Source organism: Coregonus clupeaformis, chromosome 23, assembly GCF_020615455.1.
Source record: "Coregonus clupeaformis isolate EN_2021a chromosome 23, ASM2061545v1, whole genome shotgun sequence".
Classification (NCBI taxonomy): Eukaryota; Metazoa; Chordata; class Actinopteri; order Salmoniformes; family Salmonidae; genus Coregonus; species Coregonus clupeaformis.
In genome coordinates, this window is record NC_059214.1 from 7,570,209 (window position 1) to 7,595,905 (window position 25,697).

The 25,697-nt window shown below is 40.5% G+C and overlaps 1 protein-coding gene across 4 annotated transcripts in view; it reads right to left on the bottom strand.

The window, feature by feature from the left end:
• LOC121536607 (dachshund homolog 1) overlaps positions 1 to 24,295 on the bottom strand; it is a 260,659-nt gene extending 236,364 nt beyond the window's left edge. For 2 of the 4 annotated variants that reach the window (XM_041844010.2, XM_041844009.1), the window contains exon 1: positions 23,224 to 24,293. In XM_041844010.2, the coding sequence (XP_041699944.1) occupies positions 23,224 to 23,744 (521 nt within the window). In that variant the 5' untranslated portion in view covers positions 23,745 to 24,293. Of the gene's footprint in view, positions 1 to 23,223 lie in introns of all 4 variants that reach the window. The other 2 variants (XM_041844008.1, XM_041844007.2) reach the window with 2 other exon arrangements.
• Positions 24,296 to 25,697: the final 1,402 nt, after the last annotated feature.

The window sequence follows — 25,697 nt, forward strand, 5'->3', positions numbered from 1 at the left end:
TTCCTTTTTGTACTTTAACTATTTGTAACATCGTTACACCACTGTATATAGCCATAATATGACATTTGAAATATCTTTATTCCTTTGAAACATTTGTGAGTGTAATGTTTACTGATAATTTGTTTATTATCTATTTCACTTGCTTTGGCAATCTAAACATATGTTTCCCATGCCAATAAAGCCCTTTGAAGGCAGGAGATGGAGGAAGGTGGGGAAAGGAGGGGGAGAGGGGGAAGAATGAAGGAGAGAGATGGAGAGGGAGAAAGAGAGACGAGCTACACGTGGGTTGCAGATCACATAGGCAACATACAGACAACAACTATCACAATGATAGAAAAATTGAGTGTATAGGTACTGGTGATTTGGCTATAATAACCAACATGTATAATATGATGGCAGTGCATCGGTGGTTGATCATTTGGTAATTGTTGAAGTGAGCGCTTGAGAAATGGCTAACTAGTGCTCACAGGAAGATAAAAGATGTGCAGTAAGGAAAAGTATATACAGTTGAAGTCGGAAGTTTACATACACTTAGGTTGGAGTCATTAAAACTCGTTTTTCAACCACTCCACAAATTTCTTGTTAACAAACTGTAGTTTTGGCAAGTTGGTTAGGACATCTATTTTGTGCATGACACAAGTAATTTTTCCAACAATTGTTTACAGACAGATTATTTCACTTATAATTCACTGTATCACAATTCCAGACCTCAGAATTTTTTTTGTAGACCTCCACAAGTCTGGTTCATCCTTGGGAGCAATTTCCAAACGCCTGAAGGTACGACGTTCATCTGTACAAACAATAGTACGCAAGTATAAACACCATGGGACCACGCCGTCGTCATACCGCTCAGGAAGGAGACACGTTCTGTCTCCTAGAGATGAACGTACTTTGGTGCGAAAAGTGCAAATCAATCCCAGAACAACATCAAAGGACCTTGTGAAGATGCTGGAAGAAACAGGTACAAAACTATCTATATCCACAGTAAAACGAGTCCTATATCGACATAACCTGAAAGGCCGCTCAGCAAGGAAGAAGCCACTGCTCCAAAACCGCCATAAAAAAGCCAGACTACGGTTTGCAACTGCACATGGGGACAAAGATCGTACTTTTTGGAGAACTGTCCTCTGGTCTGATGAAACAAAAATATAACTGTTTGGCCATAATAACCATCATTATGTTTGGAGGAAAAAGGGGAACGCTTGCAAGCCGGAGAACACCATCCCAACCGTGAAGCATGGGGGTGGCAGCATCATGCTGTGGGGGGGCTTTGCTGCAGGAAGGACTGGTGCACTTCACAAAATAGATTATGTGGATATATTGAAGCAAAATCTCAAGACATCAGTCAGGAAGTTAAAGCTAGGTCACAAATGGGTCTTCCAAATGGACAATGATCCCAAGCATACTTCCAAAAGTTGTGGCAAAATGGCTTAAGGACAACAAAGTTAAGGTATTGGAGTGGCCATCACAAAGCCCTGACCTCAATCCTATGGAAAATGCGTGGGCAGAACTGAAAAAGCGTGAGCGAGCAAGGAGGCCTACAAACCTGACTCAGTTACACCAGCTCTGTTAGGAGGAATTCACCCAACTTATTATGGGAAGCTTGTGGAAGGCTACCCGAAACGTTTGACCCAAGTTAAACAATTTAAAGGCAATGCTACCAAATACTAATTGAGTGTATGTAAACTTCTGATCCACTGGGAATGTGATGAAAGAAATAAAAGCTGAAATAAATCATTCTCTCTACTATTATTCTGACATTTCACATTCTTAAAATAAAGTGGTGATCCTAACTGACCTAAGACAGGGAATTTTTACTAGGATTAAATGTCAGGAATTGTGAAAAACTGAGTTTAAATGTATTTGGCTAAGGTGTATGTAAACTACCGACTTCAACTGTATACAAAAAAAAAATACATTCTATAAAGTCAGGAAATTGAAGCACATACATTTTAAAAAATGACACCAGAGAGATCTAGTCTACAGATTGTTTAATGGGGTACGAAATGCAATTTCTATTATTGTGACTGAAAACATACATACTTTGTAATGCGATGCTATGCAAAATATATGAAGCCATTACGAAAATGTGTTTCCATTGTTTGAAGGGAGAAGGAAAACAAATATTTAATTGCACGGAGCACAGAAGCCCTCCTTATTTCAAAGAGGTTAGTTGAATGCACAATGCAACAGAGTACAATGCCATCGGATGAAAAGTATTTTTGTTCCATTACAAAGAACTGGGTCAGCTTCTCGTAATTGTCAATCATGCAATACATCTCTGTGCCACAAATTAATACTGTATCGGCAATGAGACAAAGCTTATTGGCATGCTATGTCAGTTTCTTAATTCACCTTCCTTTTCACAGAAGCCCATTCACATGTGAAGTTGTGGGTTGAGAGGTGTCACACACACACACACACACACACACACGCACACACACTCCTAATGTGAAAGTCACAGAGGGTTAATGTATGTGGACAGACCATTTCATCCAAGAAGTGGTGTATTATTTCCAGAGCCAACATGCCTGGCTGTGTGTTTTCTGATCTACTGTGGAATTACCAGAAAAGGAGCTACTGTCCGTTTATGTTGAAAACACACAGTAGGCACAGGTACAGTTGAAGTCGGAAGTTTACATACACCTTAGCCAAATACATTTAAACTCAGTTTTTCACAATTCCTGACATTTAATCCTAGTAAAAATTCCCCGTCTTAGGTCAGTTAGGATCACCACATTATTTTAAGAATGTGAAATGTCAGCTGGTGTAACTGAGTCAGGTTTGTAGGCCTCCTTGCTTGCACACGCTTTTTCAGTTCTGCCCACACATTTTCTATAGGATTGAGGTCAGGGCTTTGTGATGGCCACTCCAATAACTTGACTTTGTTGTCCTTAAGCCATTTTGCCACAACTTTGGAAGTATGCTTGGGGTCATTGTCCATTTGGAAGACCCATTTGCGACCTAGCTTTAACTTCCTGACTGATGTCTTGAGATTTTGCTTCAATATATCCACATAATTTTCCTTCCTCATGATGCCATCTATTTTGTGAAGTGCACCAGTCCTTCCTGCAGCAAAGCACCCCCACAGCATGATGCTGCCACCCCCGTGCTTCACGGTTGGGATGGTGTTCTCCGGCTTGCAAGCGTTCCCCTTTTTCCTCCAAACATAACGATGGTTATTATGGCCAAACAGTTCTATTTTTCTTTCATCAGACCAGAGGACATTTCTCCAAAAAGTATGATCTTTGTCCCCATGTGCAGTTGCAAACCGTAGTTTGGCTTTTTTATGGCGGTTTTGGAGCAGTGGCTTCTTCCTTGCTGAGCGGCCTTTCAGGTTATGTCGATATAGGACTCGTTTTACTGTAGATATAGATACTTTTGTACCTGTTTCTTCCAGCATCTTCACAAGGTCCTTTGCTGTTGTTCTGGGATTGATTTGCACTTTTCGCACCAAAGTATGTTCATCTCTAGGAGACAGAACGCGTCTCCTTCCTGAGCGGTATGACGACGGCGTGGTCCCATGGTGTTTATACTTGCGTACTATTGTTTGTACAGATGAACGTCGTACCTTCAGGCGTTTGGAAATTGCTCCCAAGGATGAACCAGACTTGTGGAGGTCTACAAAACATTTTCTGAGGTCTTGGCTGATTTCTTTATATTTTCCCATGATGTCAAGCAAAGAGGCACTGAGTTTGAAGGTAGGCCTTGAAATACATCCACAGGTACACCTCCAATTGACTCAAATTATGTCAGATAGCCTATCAGAAGCTTCTAAAGACATCATTTTCTGGAATTTTCCAAGCTGTTTAAAGGAACAGTCAACTTCTGACCCACTGGAATTGTGATACAGTGAATTGTAAGTGAAATAATCTGTCTGTAAACAATTGTTGGAAAAATTACTTGTGTCATGCACAAAGTAGATGTCCTAACCGACTTGCCAAAACTATAGTTTGTTAACAAGAAATTTGTGGAGTGGTTGAAAAACTAGTTTTAATGACTCCAACCTAAGTGTATGTAAACTTCCAACTTCAACTGTATGTACCAACTTCAACAGTCTATAATATATTTTTATTTTTATTTTTATTTAACCTTTATTTAACCAGGAAAGGACCCTTGAGGTTAGAAACCTCTTTTGCGAGGTGGACCTGGCAAGAGGACAGCAGGAAGAGGTCAGCGTGTACATACAACACTCAGTACAGTACATAGTCTATTAGTGATTGTCACACACGCACACACACTCCTCTATTAATACCAGTATGTTAAATTAAATGTATAGTCATTTGACCAATTTAAATTAAAGAACACATTTTCTATTTTGCAATAACCAACTGGCAGTAAAATCAAAAACACAATCGTACCAATTAAGATAACTACATTGTCTTTAAAGCCCATCGTGCCTGTTCTATGCACCATTTACCTTCTAGCTTCTATCCAACCAGGTGTACAGTAGCAAGAATCCTTGTATCTGATTGGACGAGGACGTGTAGGTTGATGCAGTGCTATAGAGTTCCCCCGGCAGAGTTGGGTGTCACCTCTCCGAGGACCTGACTATCACTTTTTAAGAGGAGGATAATAATAGCTGGGGCACCATGGTTACTGTACTGTAGTGGTTGCACAGGCATTTTTAAAAAGGCATTCTGCAATTAAAACAACGACAAAGGCCACCCCATCACTTTTTTTGTAAAAAGTTGAGAGATGGGGCTGGAGAAATGTAGCCACTCTCAAATTCATAGACGTAGCTATAGATGCAAGGTCTGATCCATGAGCTCAAAATGATAGTTTTAACCATGTATTGAGGCTATACAGTGTTTGTTTACAATTCTATAAAAGCTTATATTTGGGTTCTGACCATGTTCATAACAGCTATATGTGTCCCTTGTGGGGTTGGGAGGTGGCTTTGGGTGGTAGCTAGCTGTCTGGAAAACATCACTGATTGTCTGCAGACCTTAACGCCTCGATCACACCTACAGCGTTGTTGTGGAAAATGGTATGCAGCATCATCTAGATATGTGTGCAACAAAAGTTAAACATTCCCCTTCTGCTACCATTTCTGTCAAGATGTCTAAGCATACAATTTGATAAATCCAATGTATGCACCACAAAGAACGCACTGCAACTGCCTCTGCAACGCAATGCTGCCTCTGCAGTGTTTGATTGGAAATGAATGTCCTTCTAGTGTACCAAATCGCAATAACGCTGTCAGTGTGATCAAGGTGTAACACAGCAGATGTTAAAACATGTTGTTTGATGCATACTGTGTATTTGGAGCACTGTAACCCATTGGATGATTTTTACCTTTTGCACTATGGTGCAATCAAGTGTTGTGTTTTGGTGTGAATTACTGGACATGTTGGTATTCAACTTTAGTTTTTTGTGTGTGTTTGTTTTACACCTTTCGTCCAAATTAGGATTTGATGATATACAATTAAGTGATTTCAAATTGGTGTATGAGCCAAGTCTAGCTCTACATTTTCTATTCCACTACTGTGAAACACACACCATTTTAAGGCTCAGATATAACACCATTGAGAGAGAGAAACTAGATAGGAAAATACATTGTTTTCCCCCCTCTCCTCTCTTCTTCTTCTGTTGTTAGCTTCAGACAGGCTCCAATGCCTCCAACAGTATCTATTAAAGCCCCTGATTGTTATCTAATCTTTACCTGGCGCTCGCCTGGAAAAGGCCTGAAGCTAATGACACTTGAGACCAGCACCACTTTTTATGGTTCTTCAAAGCATCTGCTCACTCAATACCTCCTGACGAAAACAAGAAAAGAGCCCCTAAAGCTATTTATAGTGAATACTTGAATCCGCCCAGACCGCAGATTGAAGACCGTTTTTTCAAGTCAATTTGGGTGTATTGAATTATAACTAATGACGTGCATACATATTGTTTTGGTTTGTGGAGATGATGATTCTCTATGGAAGCAGCTTGCGGTACACTCAGCTGTAGTATTTGGTAGAAAGACTCACCAAGGTTCCGTAGAGATACACATCAATTAGATCAGAGATGCTAAATACAGATTGGAATTGAGATGAATGGTAGAGATTGAACCATGCGGGGAGTGAAAACCAGTGTAGGCTCCTCAGAGGAGGAAGGGGAGGACCATCCTACTCAGTGAATTAAATAAAAATAAAAATAGTGAAACATATTAAAAAAGTTATCCTTTTTAGATAAAACTATACTAAATATATTCACATCACCAAATAACAGATTAAAAGACACTGTTTTGCAATGCATGTGTACAGTAGCCTCAAAAGCATTATCAGGGGCAGCACCATGGTGTAGCCGGAGGACAGCTATTTTCCGTCCTCCTCTAGGTACTCTGACTTCAATACAAAACCTAAGAGGTTCATGGATCTCACCCCCTTCCATAGACTTACACAGTAATTATGATGACTTCCGGAGGACGTCCTCTAACCTATCAAAGCTCTTGCAGCATGAACTGACATGTTGTCCACCCAATCAAAGGATCAGAGAATGCTAAGCTACAGGACTGTTTTGCTAGCACAGACTGGAATATGTTCCGGGATCCTTCCGATGGCATTGAGGAGTACACCACATCAGTCACTGGCTTCATCAATAAGTGCATCGATGACGTTGTCCCCACAGTGACTGTACGTACATACCCCAACCAGAAGCCATGGATTACAGGCAACATCTGCACTGAACTAAAGGCTAGAGCTGCCGCTTTCAAGGAGCGGGACTCTAAGCCGGAAGCTTATAAGAAATCCCGCTATGCCCGCCGACGAACCATCAAACAGGCAAAGCGTCAATACAGGACTAAGATCGAATCGTACTACACTGGCTCCGACGCTCGTCGGATGTGGCAGGGCTTGCAAACTATTACAGACTACAAAGGGAAGCACAGCCGCAAGCTGCCCAGTGACACAAGCCTACCAGATGAGCTAAATTACTTCTATGCTCGCTTCGAGGCAAGTAACACTGAAACATGCATGAGAGCATCAGCAGTAGCGGAGCGGCAAGTCTAGGTCCAAGAGACTTCTAAACAGCTTCTACCCCCAAGCCAAAATGCTCCTGAACATCTAATCAAATGGCTACCCAGCCTATTTGCATTGTGTGTGTGCATTTTTTTGGTATTCTTTCTTAAAACTGTATTGTTGGTTAAGGGCTTGTAAGTAAGCATTTCACTGTAAGGTCTACAACTGTTGTATTCGGCGCATGTGACAAATACAATTTGATTTGATTTGATTTTAATCTAGTTCTGAAAACATAAGCTAGAGCTAGCTAGCACTGCAGTGCATAAAATGTGGTGAGAACTTGACTCAAAGAGAGAGAAAGACAATAGTTGAACAGTTTTTAACAAATTCATTTCTTAAAAAATTAAGGAGAAGCAGCAGAGAGAGAGATCTAGCTAGATTTAGTTATTTAAATTTTTTCACTTTCACTTACTTAGCTAGCTAATGCAGCTAGCTAATTAAGCCTACTCAAACACCCGGCTCAAATAGAAAGGAATGCTATTTATGTTAGCTAGCTGGCTAAGGCTATCCAACACTGGAACTCTTCCAAGTAAAGGCAAGCTTTCGGTTTTATTAATTTATTGACACCGGGGCCTGCCAGTGTAACTGCTATACAATTTTTTTATTTCACCTTTATTTAACCAGGTAAGCCAGTTGAGAACAAGTTCTCATTTACAACTGCGACCTGGCCAAGATAAAGCAAAGCAGTGCGATAAAAACAGCAACACAGAGTTACATATGGGGTAAAAAAAACATAAAGTCAAAAAATACAACATAAAATATATATACGGTGTGTGCAAATGTAGGAAGTTATGGAGGTAAGGCAATAAATATATACTATACTGCTTGCTGTACACTGTACTGTGTGATTGTAGCGGGTTTACTAATGCATTAGTAATAGTAAGCTATGTTGACTATGACATCAGCTAATATGGTGACAACGGCATGAAGGTTTGGCTTGGAGAGGTTTTTTCGCCTGGTCACAGACAGCTGTTGTGTTGTGCACTGAAGTCCACAAGTGAAGGGAAAAGGTGAGAGGAGGTGTGTGCGTAGATGCAAGAAGGAATTATACAACGAGCAAAGTGATGATGCTGTTTGTGTGGCTGCTATGAAAGTGAACTGTGTGTGCGGGTGATCAGGGCTGTATTCATTCCGCTGATTCTGTTGAAAAACATTTCTTAAATGGAAGCAAACGGAACGAAACGGGGATAGACCTACCTGAATTTGTCCAATAGAAACTCTCGTTTTGGTTGCAAAATGGAACGGAACTCTTTTATCTAATGATTATAACCTAGGTCAGCTAGATGCAGGCAAGAGTGCGCAAGACAGTTTTGAGTCTGTCACTGTATTTCACCTTGATTACTCCAATTTGTGTCTCGACATGTGCACCTACGTTAAAAACTTTCAATCGTAGGCTAGGTTGTAGCAACCTCATAATGGGTATATTTGAGTATCATGTAATAGCCTAAACCTATCAATGTTACATTGAGCCGGGTGAATGGAATATGAATGACAGTCATTCAATATGCTAGGCCATGCTCATAAAAAAAAGTATCTTTCTCCCCAATTTTAAACGGCATCGACCGCCACTGGTGAATGCCATGGTGGAAGGTAGAGTGTCAAGGCACAGTTTTGCCATGTAAAATTTGAATTCTATTTTCCAGTGCAAACGAGCTGGCCTAGTACTGCCTTTGCTAATCATCTAGCAGCCTGTTACCCATCATTTGTTGTACGAGATTATAAACCGTTTTATTTAGACAGCTTGTGGTGTTATGATTAAGTAGGAGGAGCTTGCCTTGTCCTGACCTAAAGCCGGGATAAATTCAATTGCGGATTTGCACAATTTAAAAGTAATTTCCAATTGAGCTGCCAAAGTTTACTGTTAATGTGGTCTCTGCGAACATGGAAATATTGCCTTTAAAACATGCATTGCGGATAAAGCGCTATCAGATTGAATCCCGTCCTAAATCAAAACAAACTAACACTCAGCGAAGTCACCTGACATTTGAGTAGAATTGTGGGGAAAAGATGGATATGCAATGAGCACGTTAATAAATATAACCCAAACCTGTAAATAACTAACTATAATTAATTATAATAATTATATTTCTGACAATCAGTGTCCAGTAAGATACAGATCTATAATACATGACAATATTGCACATTTAATTTGCACTCAAAGAAAAGACCACCTTCCCAATATGCACGAGCTTAGGCTACTATTACCACAATAAGACAGAAATAAATGTTCCTAATCGAAATGGCATTACTTCGAAATGGAATTCCAACCAGTTCAAAGGGTATTTTCATCCGATGATATTCTCTATTACACTCCCCATTATTAAGGAGGAGGTGACCCTTAGAAGGTGTCCCAAATGGCACCCTAATCCCTTTATAGTGAACTACTTTAGTCAAAAGTATTGCACTAGTCTATGTAGGGTGCCATTTGGGACCCAAAGGGCTCTGGTCAAAAGTAGTATACTATACAGTAGGGTGCCATTTGGGATGAATCCTTAGTATACAGCGCTGGGCTAAAAGAGAAACATTGATACTGCAGGAATAACATTGGAGTGTTTATTCAGAAGAAGATTCATCCCTGATAGCCCCTCCGTGAAAATGAAAAGAAGAGTGGGAGGAGGAGAAGAGAGAGGGGGAACAGAAAAAAAAAAACAAGAGGAAATTTGCAGAATCCCATCTGAGATTCCATCCCTGATGGGTTCCTCTTCCTGTCAAGTCAGACGAGAAATTAAGCCAGAGAAAATTAACTCCTGATACGGCCACGGCAAATTAGACAGAGCGAGAGAGGGGGAATTGAAGTGAATAGAGAGAGAGAATAGAGAATAGAGAACAGAGAGAGAGAAAGAGAGAGAGAGAGAGAGAGAGAGAGAGAGAGAGAGAGAGAGAGAGAGAGAGAGAGAGAGAGAGAGAGAGAGAGAGAGAGAGAGAGAGAGAGAGAGAGAGAGAGAGAGAGGTGGAAGGAGGGGAAGAAAAAAAGAACCAACGATACACACTTTTTAAGGATTCCAGCCTTGTCATTTTCAATTTTCTGCTCTTTGGACATGCTTGTATTCAGATTCCACAACATCTATTCCTCATATCAATCCTAATTAGACAATCTGGGCTTATTTGCATAATTTAATCATAAATACTCAGTGATACATAGTTCCAAATGCATTTGTAAAATTATATTTTCATCCTTGGGGCAAAAGTATTAATATGATTAGGCAATAAATTATTTTTTTTAAAGAGGGAGGAAATAGGGAAAAACCAGCAAGTGTGCACTCTTTTTAAACTCCCCAGCTTTGGGCTATATGAAAAATTAATTAATTTCGCAGGAATATCAATTTCTCTACGTGACCATATTAGACGGAGCCAATCAGGAAATCTCATCTGCTCTCCTCTAACTTCTGTCACTAGCATTTAGCATCTGGAACAAGCGAAAGTGACTTCCGCCATGGCTCCCTAAATGTACCAGTAATGTGATGGAGACTGGTGTCTAAAGACAAGCCAGAGATAACTGAGCTTGGGGCAGAGCTCAGGAAAAACATGTGTCGGACCGGTGGACAGTCAGTCTCAGGTGTGGATCGGACAGGGCAATATCACTGTTAACGAAACTAGTTTGATCCAGTTTGATAATTCAATTTGTAGGATGGGTTTAATAAAAACAGTTACATGTGTCTAAAGATCTTTCAAGTGATTTCAACTGCAAATAGAAAAAGTAGCATTCCTTCAAAGTATTTAAGGAAAATTCACAATGGAAAATCCTCATATTAAAACAGGTACAGTATATATAGTGTGTTGTATAATTATTTTAGCAGTACTTAGTAATTTAGTAAAAGGATCTGGCATCCTGGACACAATGGTACTTGTGCTACTATCCAGTGAAAGCATGCAAATAGGCTGAGAGTCTGGACAGCTTCTTCATCCAACAGGCAAATTAACAATGCAAGCCTCTTTGCCATGAAAATAAGCCTAAATCCAGCAATGATATAAGCCAAATATCAAACAAAGCCTTCGTTTTAAAAAGATAGCATATGAATTTGTCTTTTTTAAGAAATGAAGAGCAAACAGATATAACTTTTCTGTATTTGTGAACAATTGATCAGGATAATTATTGAAATATCACTGAGGATATAAATATCAGTGCTAGATATCTGCACTTGTGAAAGACGAGTACATGAAACAACTGTTGTTTTCAAGCAGAATCCAATTTGTTTGCATAAAAACACCAAGCCGGCATCTGCACCGTTAATTTGAGCATGCAGCTAATTAAATTCAACAGTGCTGACAATAAATATAAAAGGAGATTATAACTATTCAATGTTCAATGGGACTTTCACTTTCAAGAAAGTGCTTGAGTGAATTTGAGCCTTTTAACCTCTCTCTCTCTCTCTCTCTCTCTCTCTCTCTCTCTCTCTCTCTCTCTCTCTCTCTCTCTCTCTCTCTCTCTCTCTCTCTCTCTCTCTCTCTCTCTCTCTCTCTCTCTCTCTCTCTCTCTCTCTCTCTCTCTCTCTCTCTCTCTCTCTCTCTCTCTCTCTCTCTTCTCTCTCTCTCTCTCTCTCTCTCTCTCTCTCTCTCTCTCTCTCTCTCTCTCTCTCTCTCTCTCTCTCTCTCTCTCTCTCTCTCTCTTCCTCCTCTCTCTCTCTCTCTCTCTCTCTCTCTCTCTCTCTCTCTCTCTCTCTCTCTCTCTCTCTCTCTCTCTCTCTCTCTCTCTCTCTCTCTCTCTCTCTCTCTCTCTCTCTCTATATATATATATATATATATATATATATATATATATATATATATATATATCTCGTCAGGCATCTGTCACTCTGCTGTTTTGAAAGTTATTATCGCCTCGGCTCCCTCTTGGATGTGGTTGCCGGGTTTCTTAGAACCCACTCAGACTGGGGAGTGATTTTAATCGGATCCAGAGATCTCCACTGAGTACCTGTAAACACAACTGTGCCTCGTCGAAAACAAATATATTATAAGAGAGAGCTCAGCCAAGAGACAGAGAAAGGAGAATGTGTGAGTGAGTGAGTGTGAGAGAGAGAGGAGAGAGAAGGAAGGAAGAGGGTAAACATTAGACAAGCTGGCATCCTTAGTGCCAAGCTCATACTGAGCACTAAGCAAAACAATTATCTTCATTTGCAAATATGTTTGTTTAGGTGTAAACATGCCAAAATAAAAGAGGGAGAAAGAGAGAGAGCAAGAAATAGAGAGAGAGAGAGAGGTGACGTCTGGGGAGAAAATAAAATACACTATCCTGTCAATACCACGCTGCCATATCATTGCACCTTAACCTCACCACCATTCATCTAACATCCCAGACATAACAGAACAGGAAACGTTTGACTTTAAAGGGGAGGGGGAAATCTATTAAAAAATGGTGTGTAAGTGAAAAGTGAGTCCCATTCCCAAAGCGTCGTCTGGGGCGTTAGCGTGTCTAACCTTCAGGGGTAGACAATGATTGTCAATTAACCTCTGCTTTTCTGCCCCGCCACCGGATAGCCTGCATCTAACCAAACCCTCCAATGACCGAGCTGCGATAGGCGACGTGCCACCTCCCCTGTGTTATAATAACCTATCCCAGAGTTCAAGTATCACAGTCAGTACTGAAAAGCCCTCTCTGTCCCCCCAAGGGGGAAGTGAAAAGGAAAACAAGTAGCTGAAGTATGATGGGGCCTTTTCTAGTGGGCCTGGTGTCATAATACTGTACAGTAAGGGGAAGGAGATCTGGCTTATTAACTGACCTAGGATCTGTGTCTGTGAGAAGGTGCAAAAGGGGCATTGGTAATCTGGGGTCACGGTGGGGATATTATAACTGACCTAGGATCTGTGTCTGTGTGAAGGATCAGGAGTGGTACTGTTAGACGGGGGTGAGAGAAGGGATATTACTACTGACCTAGGATCTGTGTCTGTGTGAAGGAGCGGAAGGGGCAGTGGTAATCTGGGGTCACAGTGGGCAGTGTTTTCCGTAAATACACGGAGTAGCCCGCTAAATAGAAAAAGTAGCCAGTCAGGCAGTTCTGGGCTGGGGGGGTCCGGGGGGGCATGCCACCTGAAAAAGATAATGCAGAACGAGCTCTACTTTAGCGGCCTCAGGTACATTCCAATGCCTTGATTCCATTCGAAATACACAGCTAAATTGTTGAATACTTTAATGACTTTATCTCCCAGATTGATAAAATGAGTAGTGGTATCAAGTAGAAAGACATAACTTTACAATACAAATTACTGAAAATGTATGAATTCAGATTGTTGTTAGTTGTTTTGGATATTGTCTAGGCCTACGCCTATATTATCAGGACTATTTTCTAAGTAAGATAACCTTTTTCTAACATTAAACCTGTCGTCTCTTGAGATTAAAGTAATATTTACAGTTTTACTGCAATATGTGAACTGCCACAATGATGTTTGTTCTTCAAATAATGTATTTTATTGGCTCTGCTGCTGTGGACACTTAAAGTAAGGAAACCAATGTGTCATTTTGTAATTTGGGTGAACTATCCCTTTAACAGTTTGGCCTGTGAGTGGGATTGTTGTCACAGAGCTGGTAGGGTTTCAGACCTGTCAATCAATCACTGTGGGTGGGATTTTGAGGTACACTATCCTAGATTAGTAATCTAGTCCGAAAAACTAGTGTACTCTTTCAATTTAATTTATTGTGGCAAAAACAAAATCTATTCTACTCTTTCAATTTAGTTTATTGTGGCAAGAAAACATCGATTCGCTGTTTAGAAACTATGTAGAATTGCAGGAAAATGGTTTTAAAGATGCAGATATTTTCAGGGGGAGGACCCCCAGACCCCCGTCAGATTGTGCACCCCCACTTTTATACCAAGTCAGGTGCCCATGAATAGACCTAGGGTATTATTGAAGAATGAAGCAGGTAGTAAAAATGGGCTTTGCTACACATAAAGCAGCAGTTGACTACTCAATGTCGACACCTTAAGATCTTTAGTTTACTTGTCCTGATGCGATATCATGGACATATAACTATGTTGTATGATTTATGAATAGCAAAGGGATATAGGAGATTGACTTTATTCAGTCAGTTCGACACCTTTTTAATAAACTAGCCAAGAAAAGCTGTTTGGTCGTCAATCAAAGAACAGTAAATAGCCTATGCCCCCCAAGTCCGGGGTTGGCTGAAGGCCTATGAAACCCGCAAAAAAATAATAATGAATGTGCCACAAAACAATAATTACGTGGATTTCAACTCATCGTTACCACTTACATTACATGGGACGTGTAAATTCATTCACAGGAGACGATGAAGAAGCATCATGCTCTCCCTCCGCCGTGATCTTTGTTTTGACTGTAGCCAACCGGAGCGCACAAAAATAACACAGGTACCGAGAGGCAGGAAAGACAACAGACTGACAAACCAGCACTGTCCCTGTCATCGCTCGTTTTATGACTGACAGGCGCCTGTCCTATCAATAGATCATTAGAAGATGCATATTGTTCATTCTAGCAGGAGAAGGCTATATAGACTTTTCTGACTAGCGAATTGACATTTTTAAATGAAAATAAGCTTAGTTAATTAATGAATTGGAAAAATTAGTCTGTTATTGGCTATTTAGCCGATGGCTGTGCTTATGGAAAACACCTATGATCTGTGTCTGTGTGAAGGAGCAAAAGGGGCAGTGGTAATCTGGGGTGATGGTGGGGATATTACAACTGACTGAGAATCTGTGTCTGTGTGAAGGATCAGGAGTGGTAGTGGTAATCTCGGATGACAGTAGGGGTATAACTGACCTAGGATCTGTTTATGTGTGAAGGAACAGGGGTGACAGTAGGAATGTATCATTACTGATCCAGGATCTGTGAAAGAGAAGGGGCAGTGGTCATCTGGGGTGAGAGTAGGGATATAACTGACTCAGGATCTGTCTGTGACCCAGGTAATCTGGCAAGAGAGTCCCTTGAAAGTACATGAAGGAAAAGGCTAATAACTCATTGCACTCTGCACAGAAATAGATACAGTAGCCTATATGCAGCTCGTCTAGACGTTGGCTTTGGGGACGGAAGGCATCCGACCTATAGGATATCACACAGCAATGAAAGCAAGCACACCAATAAAGTGTATCAACAGCTGAGATATTACCATATTACTTAAGTAAACATATAATAAGTAAACTGTCAAATAAAGTGCCACCAACAACACACCGAGTTACATACCCAAAACATGTTCTAACGTATTCAAAAAGTTGTAATCTAAAGTGAGCATAATACATATAGTGGCAACATTTACACCCAAGGCCTCATCTTGGTGAGACATCAGAAGTAACATTGCATGGGCCCAGCAGTGATGCCGTGTCGCTATTCATACAGTGGCTGAAATTAGTCTGTTGTTTTAACCCCTTACACTCGTGGAAATTGGCATATATGGATAGGGACAAATGTAAATGTTTCTAACAGAAGAACTATAGAAAGCATATGCATGACCATGGTAGCAACTGAAAGAGAACACTGGAGGTAATGGGGAAATTATCTGACCGAAGGTGAGGACAGAACAGTTCACCTGACACAAGACTGAATCCAAACATTATGCTGTTGATTTTATGTGCATTTTACATTTGCTGTACTTTACACAGCATTTGTCAATAACTAAATCTGAAAATATTCTAGATACATTCAGTAACATAATAAGAATATTCATTCAAATTTAAATGTGGAGTAGGTGCAAGATAAGAAAAAAAAAAGATTTCAAGGGTTTGAGTGAGAGGTCTAACTTGTGTTGCAGTAATTTCAATGCACTTTTATGACTCAAGGAAAGAGACTTTAGTGTAAAGTGCATTTTTTTTGCTCTCCTAGCTTTGCCATTGAGGAGCTGACGCAAGCACACTTGTAGTTTTTTGTTTGGAACACAGCCCATCACACAATTACAGTTGTTGTTTACGCAATCCAAAAACGTTCCATTATAAACCGCAATCTCGGTCAGGTGGGCATCATTTGAAAGCTTATTCTATTGCCAACATGGCTAGCTAAGTTATAAAATATGATTCATGAGTGAATTCAAGTGCGTGTTCCGCTGCAAATTTTCTCCAAAATATGGCAAACATAGGCTCATTCTGTTCAGGACAACCCAGGGTATAACGCATCCTTGTAACTGTGGATCAAACATAGCGATCATAAATGTTGATACTGTAAAAGGCATACGTTTTAAAATATGGAAATATGAAGTGCACATTTGGACTCACAGGTGTGTGGTTTGCTTGTATGACATTAAAGCGGTATTTATTATAATCCTCAACGTCTCATTTTTCAGAACACATCGACTCCTCTCGACTTACAGGATTTCCCTCACTCAGACAACAAAAAATGTGCACAAGTAACCCAATTAGTGGGAGGGATGGGGGCATCTTCTTGTCGCGCGCGGTTCTCAAGTTTACAAAGGATGTCAGTCAAAACCGATGCAGCGCTGTGAAGCGGAGAACCTGAGCTCTGACATCATGTATAGTATGTTACTCTACAGCCACTGCGTTCCAATTTAGGAGCTTATCAATGACAAAATCTGCCATTTTCAACCCGTATATGGGAAAAAGAGCCATGTGAAAAAGTGAAACCTATTGTACAGGACAGTGGAGGCTCCTCAGAGGAGGAAGGGGAGGACCATCCTCCTCAGTGAATTTTAATAGTGAAACATTAAAAAAGTTATCCTTTATAGATACAACTATGCTGAATATATTCACGTCACCAAATAATTGATTAAAACACACTGTTTTGCAATGAAGGTCTACAGTAGCCTCAGCAGCAGTCTGTAGGGTGACATGTTGTCTACCCAATCAAAGGATCAGAGAATGAATCTAGTACTGAATGCATAAGCTACAGCTTGATAGCACTGCAGTGCATAAAATGTGGTGAGTAGTTGACTCAACAGTTTTGAACAAATTAATTTCTTCCAAAATTAAGGAGGCAAAAGAAAGAAAGAGAGGGAGGGAGAGGGAGAGAGAGAGCGAGAGAGAGGGGGAAGGAGAGCTAGCTACATTTCGTAGTATATCTTTTTTCACTTTCACTTACTTAGCTAGTGTCAAATGCAGATAGCTAGTTTAGCCTACTCAAACACCCAGCTCAAACAGAGAGGGATCCTATGTTAGCTATCTGGCTATGGCTATCCATCACTGGAACTCTTCCAAGTCAAGGTAAGCTTTTAGTTGTATTATTTTATTGCCACCGGGTCCTGCCGGTGTAACTGCTAAACTGATTGCTGCTACACTGTACTGCATGATTGTAGCGGGTTTACTAACGCATTAGTTCTAGTAGCTATGTTGACTATGACGTGACAACAATGTAGGCTGTGTGTAGCGGTTAGCAGTCATGATATGAAGGTTTGGCTTGGAAAGGGTTTTTTGCCTGGTCACAGACAGCTGACGTGTTGTGCACTGAAGTTCACAAGCAAAGGGAAAAGGTGAGATGAGAAGGAATTATATATACAACGAGCTGTTTGTATGTACAGTTGAAGATGGAAGTTTACATACACTTAGGTTGGAGACATTAAAACTCGTTTTTCAACCAATCCACAAATTTCTTGTTAACAAACTATAGTTTTGGCAAGTCGGTTAGGACATCTACTTTGTGAATGACAAGTAATTTGTCCAATAATTGTTTACAGACAGATTATTTCACTTTAAATTCACTGTATCACAATTCCAGTGGGTCAGAAGTTTACATACACAAAGTTGACTGTGCCTTTAAACAGCTTGGAAAATTCCAGAAAATGATGTCATGGCTTTAGAAGCTTCTGATAGGCTAATTGACATCACCTGAGTCAATTGTAGGTGTACCTGTGGATGTATTTCAAGGCCTACCTTCAAACTCAGTGCCTCTTTGCTTGACATCATGGGAAAATATAAAGAAATCAGCCAAGACCTCAGAATTTTTTTTTTAGACATCCACAAGTCTGGTTCATACTTGGGAGCAATTTCCAAACGCCTGAAGGTACCGAGATCATCTGTACAAACAATAGTACGCAAGTATAAACACCATGGGACCACGCAGCCGTCATACCGCTCAGGAAGGAGACGCATTCTGTCTCCTAGAGATGAACGTACTTTGGTGCGAAAAGTGCAAATCAATCCCAGAACAACAGCAAAGGACCTTGTGAAGATGCTGGAAGAAACAGGTACAAAAGTATCTATATCCACAGTAAAACAAATCCTATATCGACATAACCTGAAAGGCCGCTCAGCAAGGAAGAAGCCACTGCTCCAAAACCGCCATAAAAATGCCAGACTACGGTTTGCAACTGCACATGGGGACAAAGATCGTACTTTTTGGACAAATGTCCTCTGGTCTGATTAAACAAAAATAGAACAGTTTGGCCATAATGAACATTGTTATGTTTGGAGGAAAAAGGGGACAGCTTTCAAGCCCAAGAACACCACCCCAATCGTGAAGCATGGGGGTGGCAGCATCATGCTGTGGGGGTGCTTTGCTGCAGGGGGGACTGGTGCACTTCGCAAAATGGATGGTATCATGAGGAAAGAAAATTATGTGGATATATTGAAGCAACATCTCAAGACATCAGTCAGGTTAAAGCTTGGTCGCAAATGGGTCTTCCAAATGGACAATGACCACAAGCATACTTCAAAAGTTGTGGCAAAATGGCTTAAAGACAACAAAGTCAAGGTATTGGAGTGGCCATCACAAAGCCCTGACCTCAATCCTATAGAAAATGTGTGGGCAGAACTGAAAAAGCGTGTGCGAGCAAGGAGGCCTACAAACCTGACTCAGTTACACCAGCTCTGTCAGGAGGAATGGGACAAAATTCACTCAACTTATTGTGGGAAGCTTGTGGAAGGCTACCCGAAACGTTTGACCCAAGTTAAACAATTTAAAGGCAATGCTACCAAATACTAATTTAGTGTATGTAAACTTCTGACCCACTGGGATGTGATGAAAGAAATAAAAGCTAAAATAAATCATTCTCTCTACTATTATTCTGACATTTTACATTCTTAAAATAAAGTGGTGATCCTAACTGACCTAAGACAGGGAACTTTTACTAGGATTAAATGTCAGAAATTGTGAAAAACTTAGTTTAAATGTATTTGGCTAAGGTGTATGTAAACTTCGACTGTATCTGGTATGAAAGTGAACTGTGTTTGTGTGTGATCAGGGGTGTATTCCTTCCGCCGATTCTGTTGAAAAATATTTCTTAAACAGAAGCAAACGGAACAAAACAGGGATAAACATACCTGAATATTTCCAATAGAAACTCACATTTGCAACTGTTGAATTAATGATTACACCATAGATCTGCTAGATGCAAGCAAGAGTCTGCAAGGTGGTATCGAATGTGTCAATGACTGTCACCTTGATTACTCAAAATTCTCTCAGCCTGTGCACCTACATTGTAAACTTTCATTCATAGGCTAGGTTGTAGCAACTTCATGATCGGTACAGGGAAAATTTGAGTATCATGTAGTAGCCTAAACCTATTGATGTTACATTGAGCTGGGTGAATGGAATATGAATGACGGTCATCCAATATGCTGTAATAGAAATAAGGCCATGCTCATTAAAAAAAGAATCACCCTCCCTTATCTTAAACGGCACAGACCGCCACTGGTACAGGAGTATTATGAACACCATTGTCACCGAAAACCGCCACTGTATGAAAGAGTAGAACGTCATTGTGAAAAGGTCTTGGGATAATAAACTAAAGTATGTCAGGCCACAGCACTAACTTTGTGTAAACTGTTTCATTGTCCTACATGGGGCTACTTTTTTGGTGGACTAAAAAGCCCACAAATTACCCAGGCAATTATGGGCATACTTTTCAGCATACATTGCTCTGAATTACAACTTCCCTGACCGAGCTCCAAACAACAGAAATAGGTCAACCAAGTACTGTAAATACAATTACTCCTCTTCTTTAGATGTTAGCACCTGACTAGGCCTATATCCAGTGGACGGATGCCTCTGTTTCTAACCCATGATGTAATTCTCCAAATGGGACAGGCAGGGTGTGTGTGTGTGTATATGTATGTGTGTGTGTGTGTGTGTGTGTGTGTGTGTGTGTGTGTGTGTGTGTGTGTGTGTGTCTGGCCGTCCCTCCATTCCCTACCTCTCCGTTCACAACCCGGGGAGTTCAACCACACACTCAGAGAATACAGGGTGAAACGCTCAATGGGGATAGGAGTGGTCTAGAACTGCTCCAGAACTCTCTATCTGAAGGGGAGGTCGCAGGTTCTGTTAGGTTTGTGTAAATGCTGCATGATGAGAGAGGGTACGGTGAATTGAGTGTCTGTGAATATGAATAGGGTGTCGGATAAAAATAGTGTTAAGGCCAGATGTAGAGATGAAATGTTAAAATGTTGAAATACAGTAAATTATTAATCCATTGGTATCAACATGTACACACAGCATATCTGAATAAGGCATTGAAAAGAAGTTCAAAACACTGATGAAAGCTGATAACGTAATTTGATAAAAGCCATGCATTTTCAATCATAATAAATAACTAACGGTCTTCAGTATACAGGGGCCCAAACGCATGGCCAAATGTCACAAAATGTAATGTTTGCATATTCTGCTATATGCATTGCAAACATTGCTGTGTCTTCCTCAGAATTAATTGTGAGCAAATTCATATTTACTTTGAAAAAGTGAATAACCCTTCAGTGCATTCATTTCAGTATATTGATTCAATAGCAGTAAACAAGAAAATACTTATTCTTGATTATACTGCAAATAACTGAATATTTAAATTCAGAAATGTAAACCTTATGTGAACCCACCCATACATTTCTATTTGTTGGTGACAATAAAATGTGTGTGCATGCATCCGCATATTTGTGTTTATGCAAGCAAGTGTGTGTCTTACAGCAAAATGTAATAAAACAATTATCTTACACACTCAACATCATCCTCAAATAGACCAGTAACATTGTGCCTAAACAGTATGCCTACCGTAACATTGCACCCAGATAGTGTTGTTTTTGCATTTTACATTTTACATTTGAGTCATTTAGCAGATGCTCTTATCCAGAGCGACTTACAGTTTAGTGCATTCATCTTAAGGCCTTAAGGACTCTCTCATAACCCCCATAAAAGATCTCTCTGTTGATGTTAGACTTTCCATCATATTTGCATTTCCAGCTCATTTCGCGATGGGAGATCAATATTAAATCAATCATAACAGATTAGATGGCATATTTGACCTGATTCAACCCATCCTATCAGATTGAGCAATACATCACAGCATATGAGCAACAGCACACTTAAAAATGGCTTTAAATCAAATATTGATCTCTACCTAAATCTCTTGCCCATAAAATCCTCCTACACATTAGCATGGGTGGAAGAATAAAAAAAAGAGTGTATTTTGTAATGATCCAGGTGAAATTTTAACTAGGGACAAAATAAACTACTGACTCCCTATGAAAATGATTTATTCATCTGAAGACAAACAGTATATTAAGCAATTTAAATCAAATTATTTTAATTCTCTATGGTCTGTTTTAAAATGTTGTTTACTTAATTTAAAGATCAAAGAATTTAAATGATTGCCCCTATGGCTAGGACAGCTGATAGGATAACCTACTTTTATTTCAATGTCATTTAAAAATAAAGTAGAGTTAATGGTGAGCTTAATTTAGAGTGGAAATGTGGTAAGGCTCACACACACAGTGGATGACAGCTCCCACATTAAAAAATACTATAGTATACTATGGTTAAATCCTATACTATTCACTGTAGTGTTTTCGCACACTTTACATTAGTATTCACTGTAGTGTATTTGCGGACTAAAGTCAGCAAAAACTGTATTGACTGTAGTAGTACTAGTTGCTGTAGTGTTTTTGCAGACTGTAGTATTTACTGTACTGTTTTTGCAGACATTACTGTAGTATTTACTATAGTGTTTTGTTTTATTATCTTTGACAAAACAGTGGGGGCTTTGTCCTGAAAGAAAACTACTAGACAAAATACTCTAATTGCAAATTTTCCATAACCTGTAGGTAGATAGGATTGAGGTCTGAATGGATAGTTCAGAACTTCTATTATTTTCTATAACCTGTAGGGAACACAATATATGGTCTATACCTGGCATGTAGATTTCTCAGTTATGGGTGGCAGAAATTGGGATATGGGGGGGGGGAATGGGCAGGCTATATGCAAATTAAATACTGTAGTATACTATGTAATTACTGAAGTGTTTTTGCGGACTGTAGTGTTCTTGCGGACATTACTGTAGTATTTATTATAGTGTTTTTGCAGACTGTAGTGTTTTTGCGGACATTACTGTGGTTTTAACTGTAGTGTTTTTGCAGTCTGTTGTATACTTAAGCAATAAGGCCCGATGGGGTGTGGAATATGGCCAATATCCCACGGCTAAGGGCTGTTCTCACGCACAACGCAACGCGGCGTGCCTGGACACAGCCCTTAGCCGTGGTATATTGGCCATATATCACAAACCCCTGAGGTGCCTTATTGCTATTATAAATTGGTTACCAACGTAATTAGAGCAGTAAAACTAAATGTTTTGTCATACCCGTAGTATATGGTCTGATATACCACGGCTGTCAGCCAATCAGCATTCAGGGCTCAAACTACCCAGCATATAATGTAGTATTTACTATAGTATTCTACAGTATACTACACAATTCTATAGTAAGTCCTACGCATGATAGAGGTATACTACAGTGTGTAGTATATAATTCTACAATATACTACAGTTTACTACAGAATTATATAGTAAGTAGTGTAGTATTCTATAGTAAACTGTAGTATTTTTTAATGTTGGAGCTTTCCCTCCAGGCAATGGTTTTCAACTTGCTGTGGGTTTTGGGAACTTGAATTTCAGGCCATTAAATTCCTCAAGTAGCCTAATTTAGTAACACTTTCAACTGACTAAAATGTGACTATTGCGTTTTAAAATTCGTTTGGATTGAGCAAGTCACTGACACAACTATTTGCAATAGGAAAAAATGCAATTGCCATCAATCAACCTGCCACAACTTTTTCGAGCGGTGCGCCCTCGCCATGTCCATCTGTGTTTTCCAGTTTAGCCTACTAAAAACTCCGTAACAGCATGGGCCTATAGTCAGATTTGGCACAACAGAGCATTACAAAAAATGACCTAGAGTTCAGTCATTACAGCTAAATGACATCTCAAACATATGACTTCCACAAAATGGAAAATGTCTCCCCCTTCCTGTCTTACAGCTTTTCTACCTTGACGCGCTAAACTTAAGTTTGCATAAAACCTTTAGATCAAATTATCATCGCTCATGTCTCCACTCACCTGGCGTTGGTGCAGTCATTGTACAAAGTCTCGAAGTCTTTTCTGGAGATGAGTTTGCAGCGATTGACTCCTGGCTGGATGGCCCCTAGCCCTCGCAGGATGCGGACCTGCTCCACATTGCACACCACCGGCGTGATCTCCAGTCTCTTCAGCTTGGTGTACACCGTGTGCAGTCCTCCGACCAGGTGCTTCAGAAACAAATCAAACGCCTGGGGCAGGCAGATGAGTTCGCAGCCGTCCACGGTGAAAGACGCCACCTTCGCCCCCCGCAGATCTACCATTTTACACTCGTTGTTCTGCGGGGTGTTTTCAACAGGCGACGGGGTCGAGTAGACTGGCTTGCTGGGCAGAGTCCCGGTCGGGGTCGGGATGCCGGGGCTACTGGTGGCGAGGAGCTCAGAGCGGAACAGGTTCTGGCCGGAGGGGCCCACGGAGGGAGACGGGGACGAAGTTGTTGACGGCGGGGACGTGGTCGCGGAAGGAGTGGAGATCGAAGGCATGAAAGCAGCCGGTACGGCCATGGTCACCTAAGGGAAGAAGAGTAAGTTCAAAGTATAAAAACCACTCCTGCAGAAAAAAAGTGCGGCTGTCGAGAAACTCCAAATGAAAGAATCCACGGGAGTTTAGCTCCTCTGATGAGTTGGGGAGTAGAAAGAGATGCTGAAAAGACGTGGTGAGTGAGGAGGGTTTGGGCTGAGCGCGGCGGGACAATGATCAAAGATAGAAGGAGGAATGACAGGAGGAGAATGAGCGGATAAATGCGGCTCCGCATATGCTCTGTTGATGAGTTGTGCTTGTCACAAGGTACAGAGAGGGAGGAGCTAGGGGACAGTGGAAACCTTTGAAGAACAGACAGACAGAATTTAAATATGTTTATTACAAGTCATTATATCATATTATATGACACTTCATTATTTTATATGGCTTTATTTAATCTCAAACATGTTTTTGAGATGTTGTATCTCATACGTAATCGCGTGCGTCAAGGGACATTGAGTGCAAATATAGGCAAATAAGGGAGACCGGGAATGATTGTAACACTTTTTTAAGTGACTGTTAAGTAAACATACTAACTGATAAAAGTAGCCCTAATTATCACTTGTCTTCTTTAAATGCACTTTTGAAAACTGTAGTCAATAAAACATACTATACTTTTTTAGATTGGTTTATATTTACAAATCACAGTATAGTGCAATTATATGAATTAAATTCAGCACCAGCTGTGAGCATCTGGGAGGCCGGCGTTCCTCCAGAATGGTCGAGCGCGGTGCAACGGCTTTTTTGCCCATCGGCCTCATTCACCGGGCGCCCGCGATAGGCGGCTTTGTCAAGCATCAGCCGTGCTCCTGCCTTTCATGTGTGGTTTTCCTAACAAAGCCCACCCGCCCTTATACCGACCAGTGACACTACAGCTGCCAGTCAGAAGAAAGACGATTTTTTTCAGCGTCAAGCCAGTGGCATGCCTACTCCCTGTCACTTTGGAGGATATAGATTTTTATAATTTAAGATACATTGGATGCCATTTGAAAAATGTTTGTGTGTGCAATATATATCGAGGGCCATTCCTGGTCAACCTGGATCCACTGGTGATGACCAATCCAAATCCAGTCAAATCAAATTGTATTGTCATGTATTTGCAGGCTTCTCACGCTGTCCAATGGTGACAAAAGTGACATAGTAATCAAATAAGTAACATAGGAAAGCAATCAAATAACTGACATTGCAATTATATAACACTAATAAAATGACTAAATCAACTAAATCAAGTATAAGAGGCATGCCTTCACAATCGGAGGCCCCTTTCAGGTAACGGGTGACCTGAATCTGGACCCCTCATCCGTCGCATTCCTGGTTGCAGGGTTCTTCTGAATGGCTCCTATACACGAAGAAAGAACATTGAGTTACATTTTAATCACACATGATCTTACACATGAGTTTAAGAATTTACTCAAAAGTAGAGAAAACAAGTGTAACACATTTAATAATATCAAAACTTATTGTGAATAATGGTCTTCAGAAACAAGTCCCTGAAACAGGCCTTATTCCCTGCCCCAGTCCAGGTTGTGGCAATGGCAAGACGGTTTGACAGAATGCAAGGTAGCAACCGCCACACTGTCGACTTCAGGTCATTGGCACCAATTACAGCCAGAAACCTAAGCTACAAAATGCAAGAGAAGTATTAGAAATGACACACTATGTTAACGTATTTCCCTCCCCCACCCCCTATATTTTATATACAGTGTTCTGTCATTGAATGCAGCCCAGACTTGGCACTGTTGGCCCGTTGTAGTGTCTCACTCCTGGCCCTGTTTGAAACAATAATGTTACATTGAAATTAAGTCAATACTGTGCAAGAAAGAACAGATAGGCAGAGTCTCATCTGGGCTAAGTGAATGTAACGTTACACACCTCCATGGCTATCACATGCACATGGGGCTGTGGTGCCTAGCCGACTAAACTCAACTCCACGATTT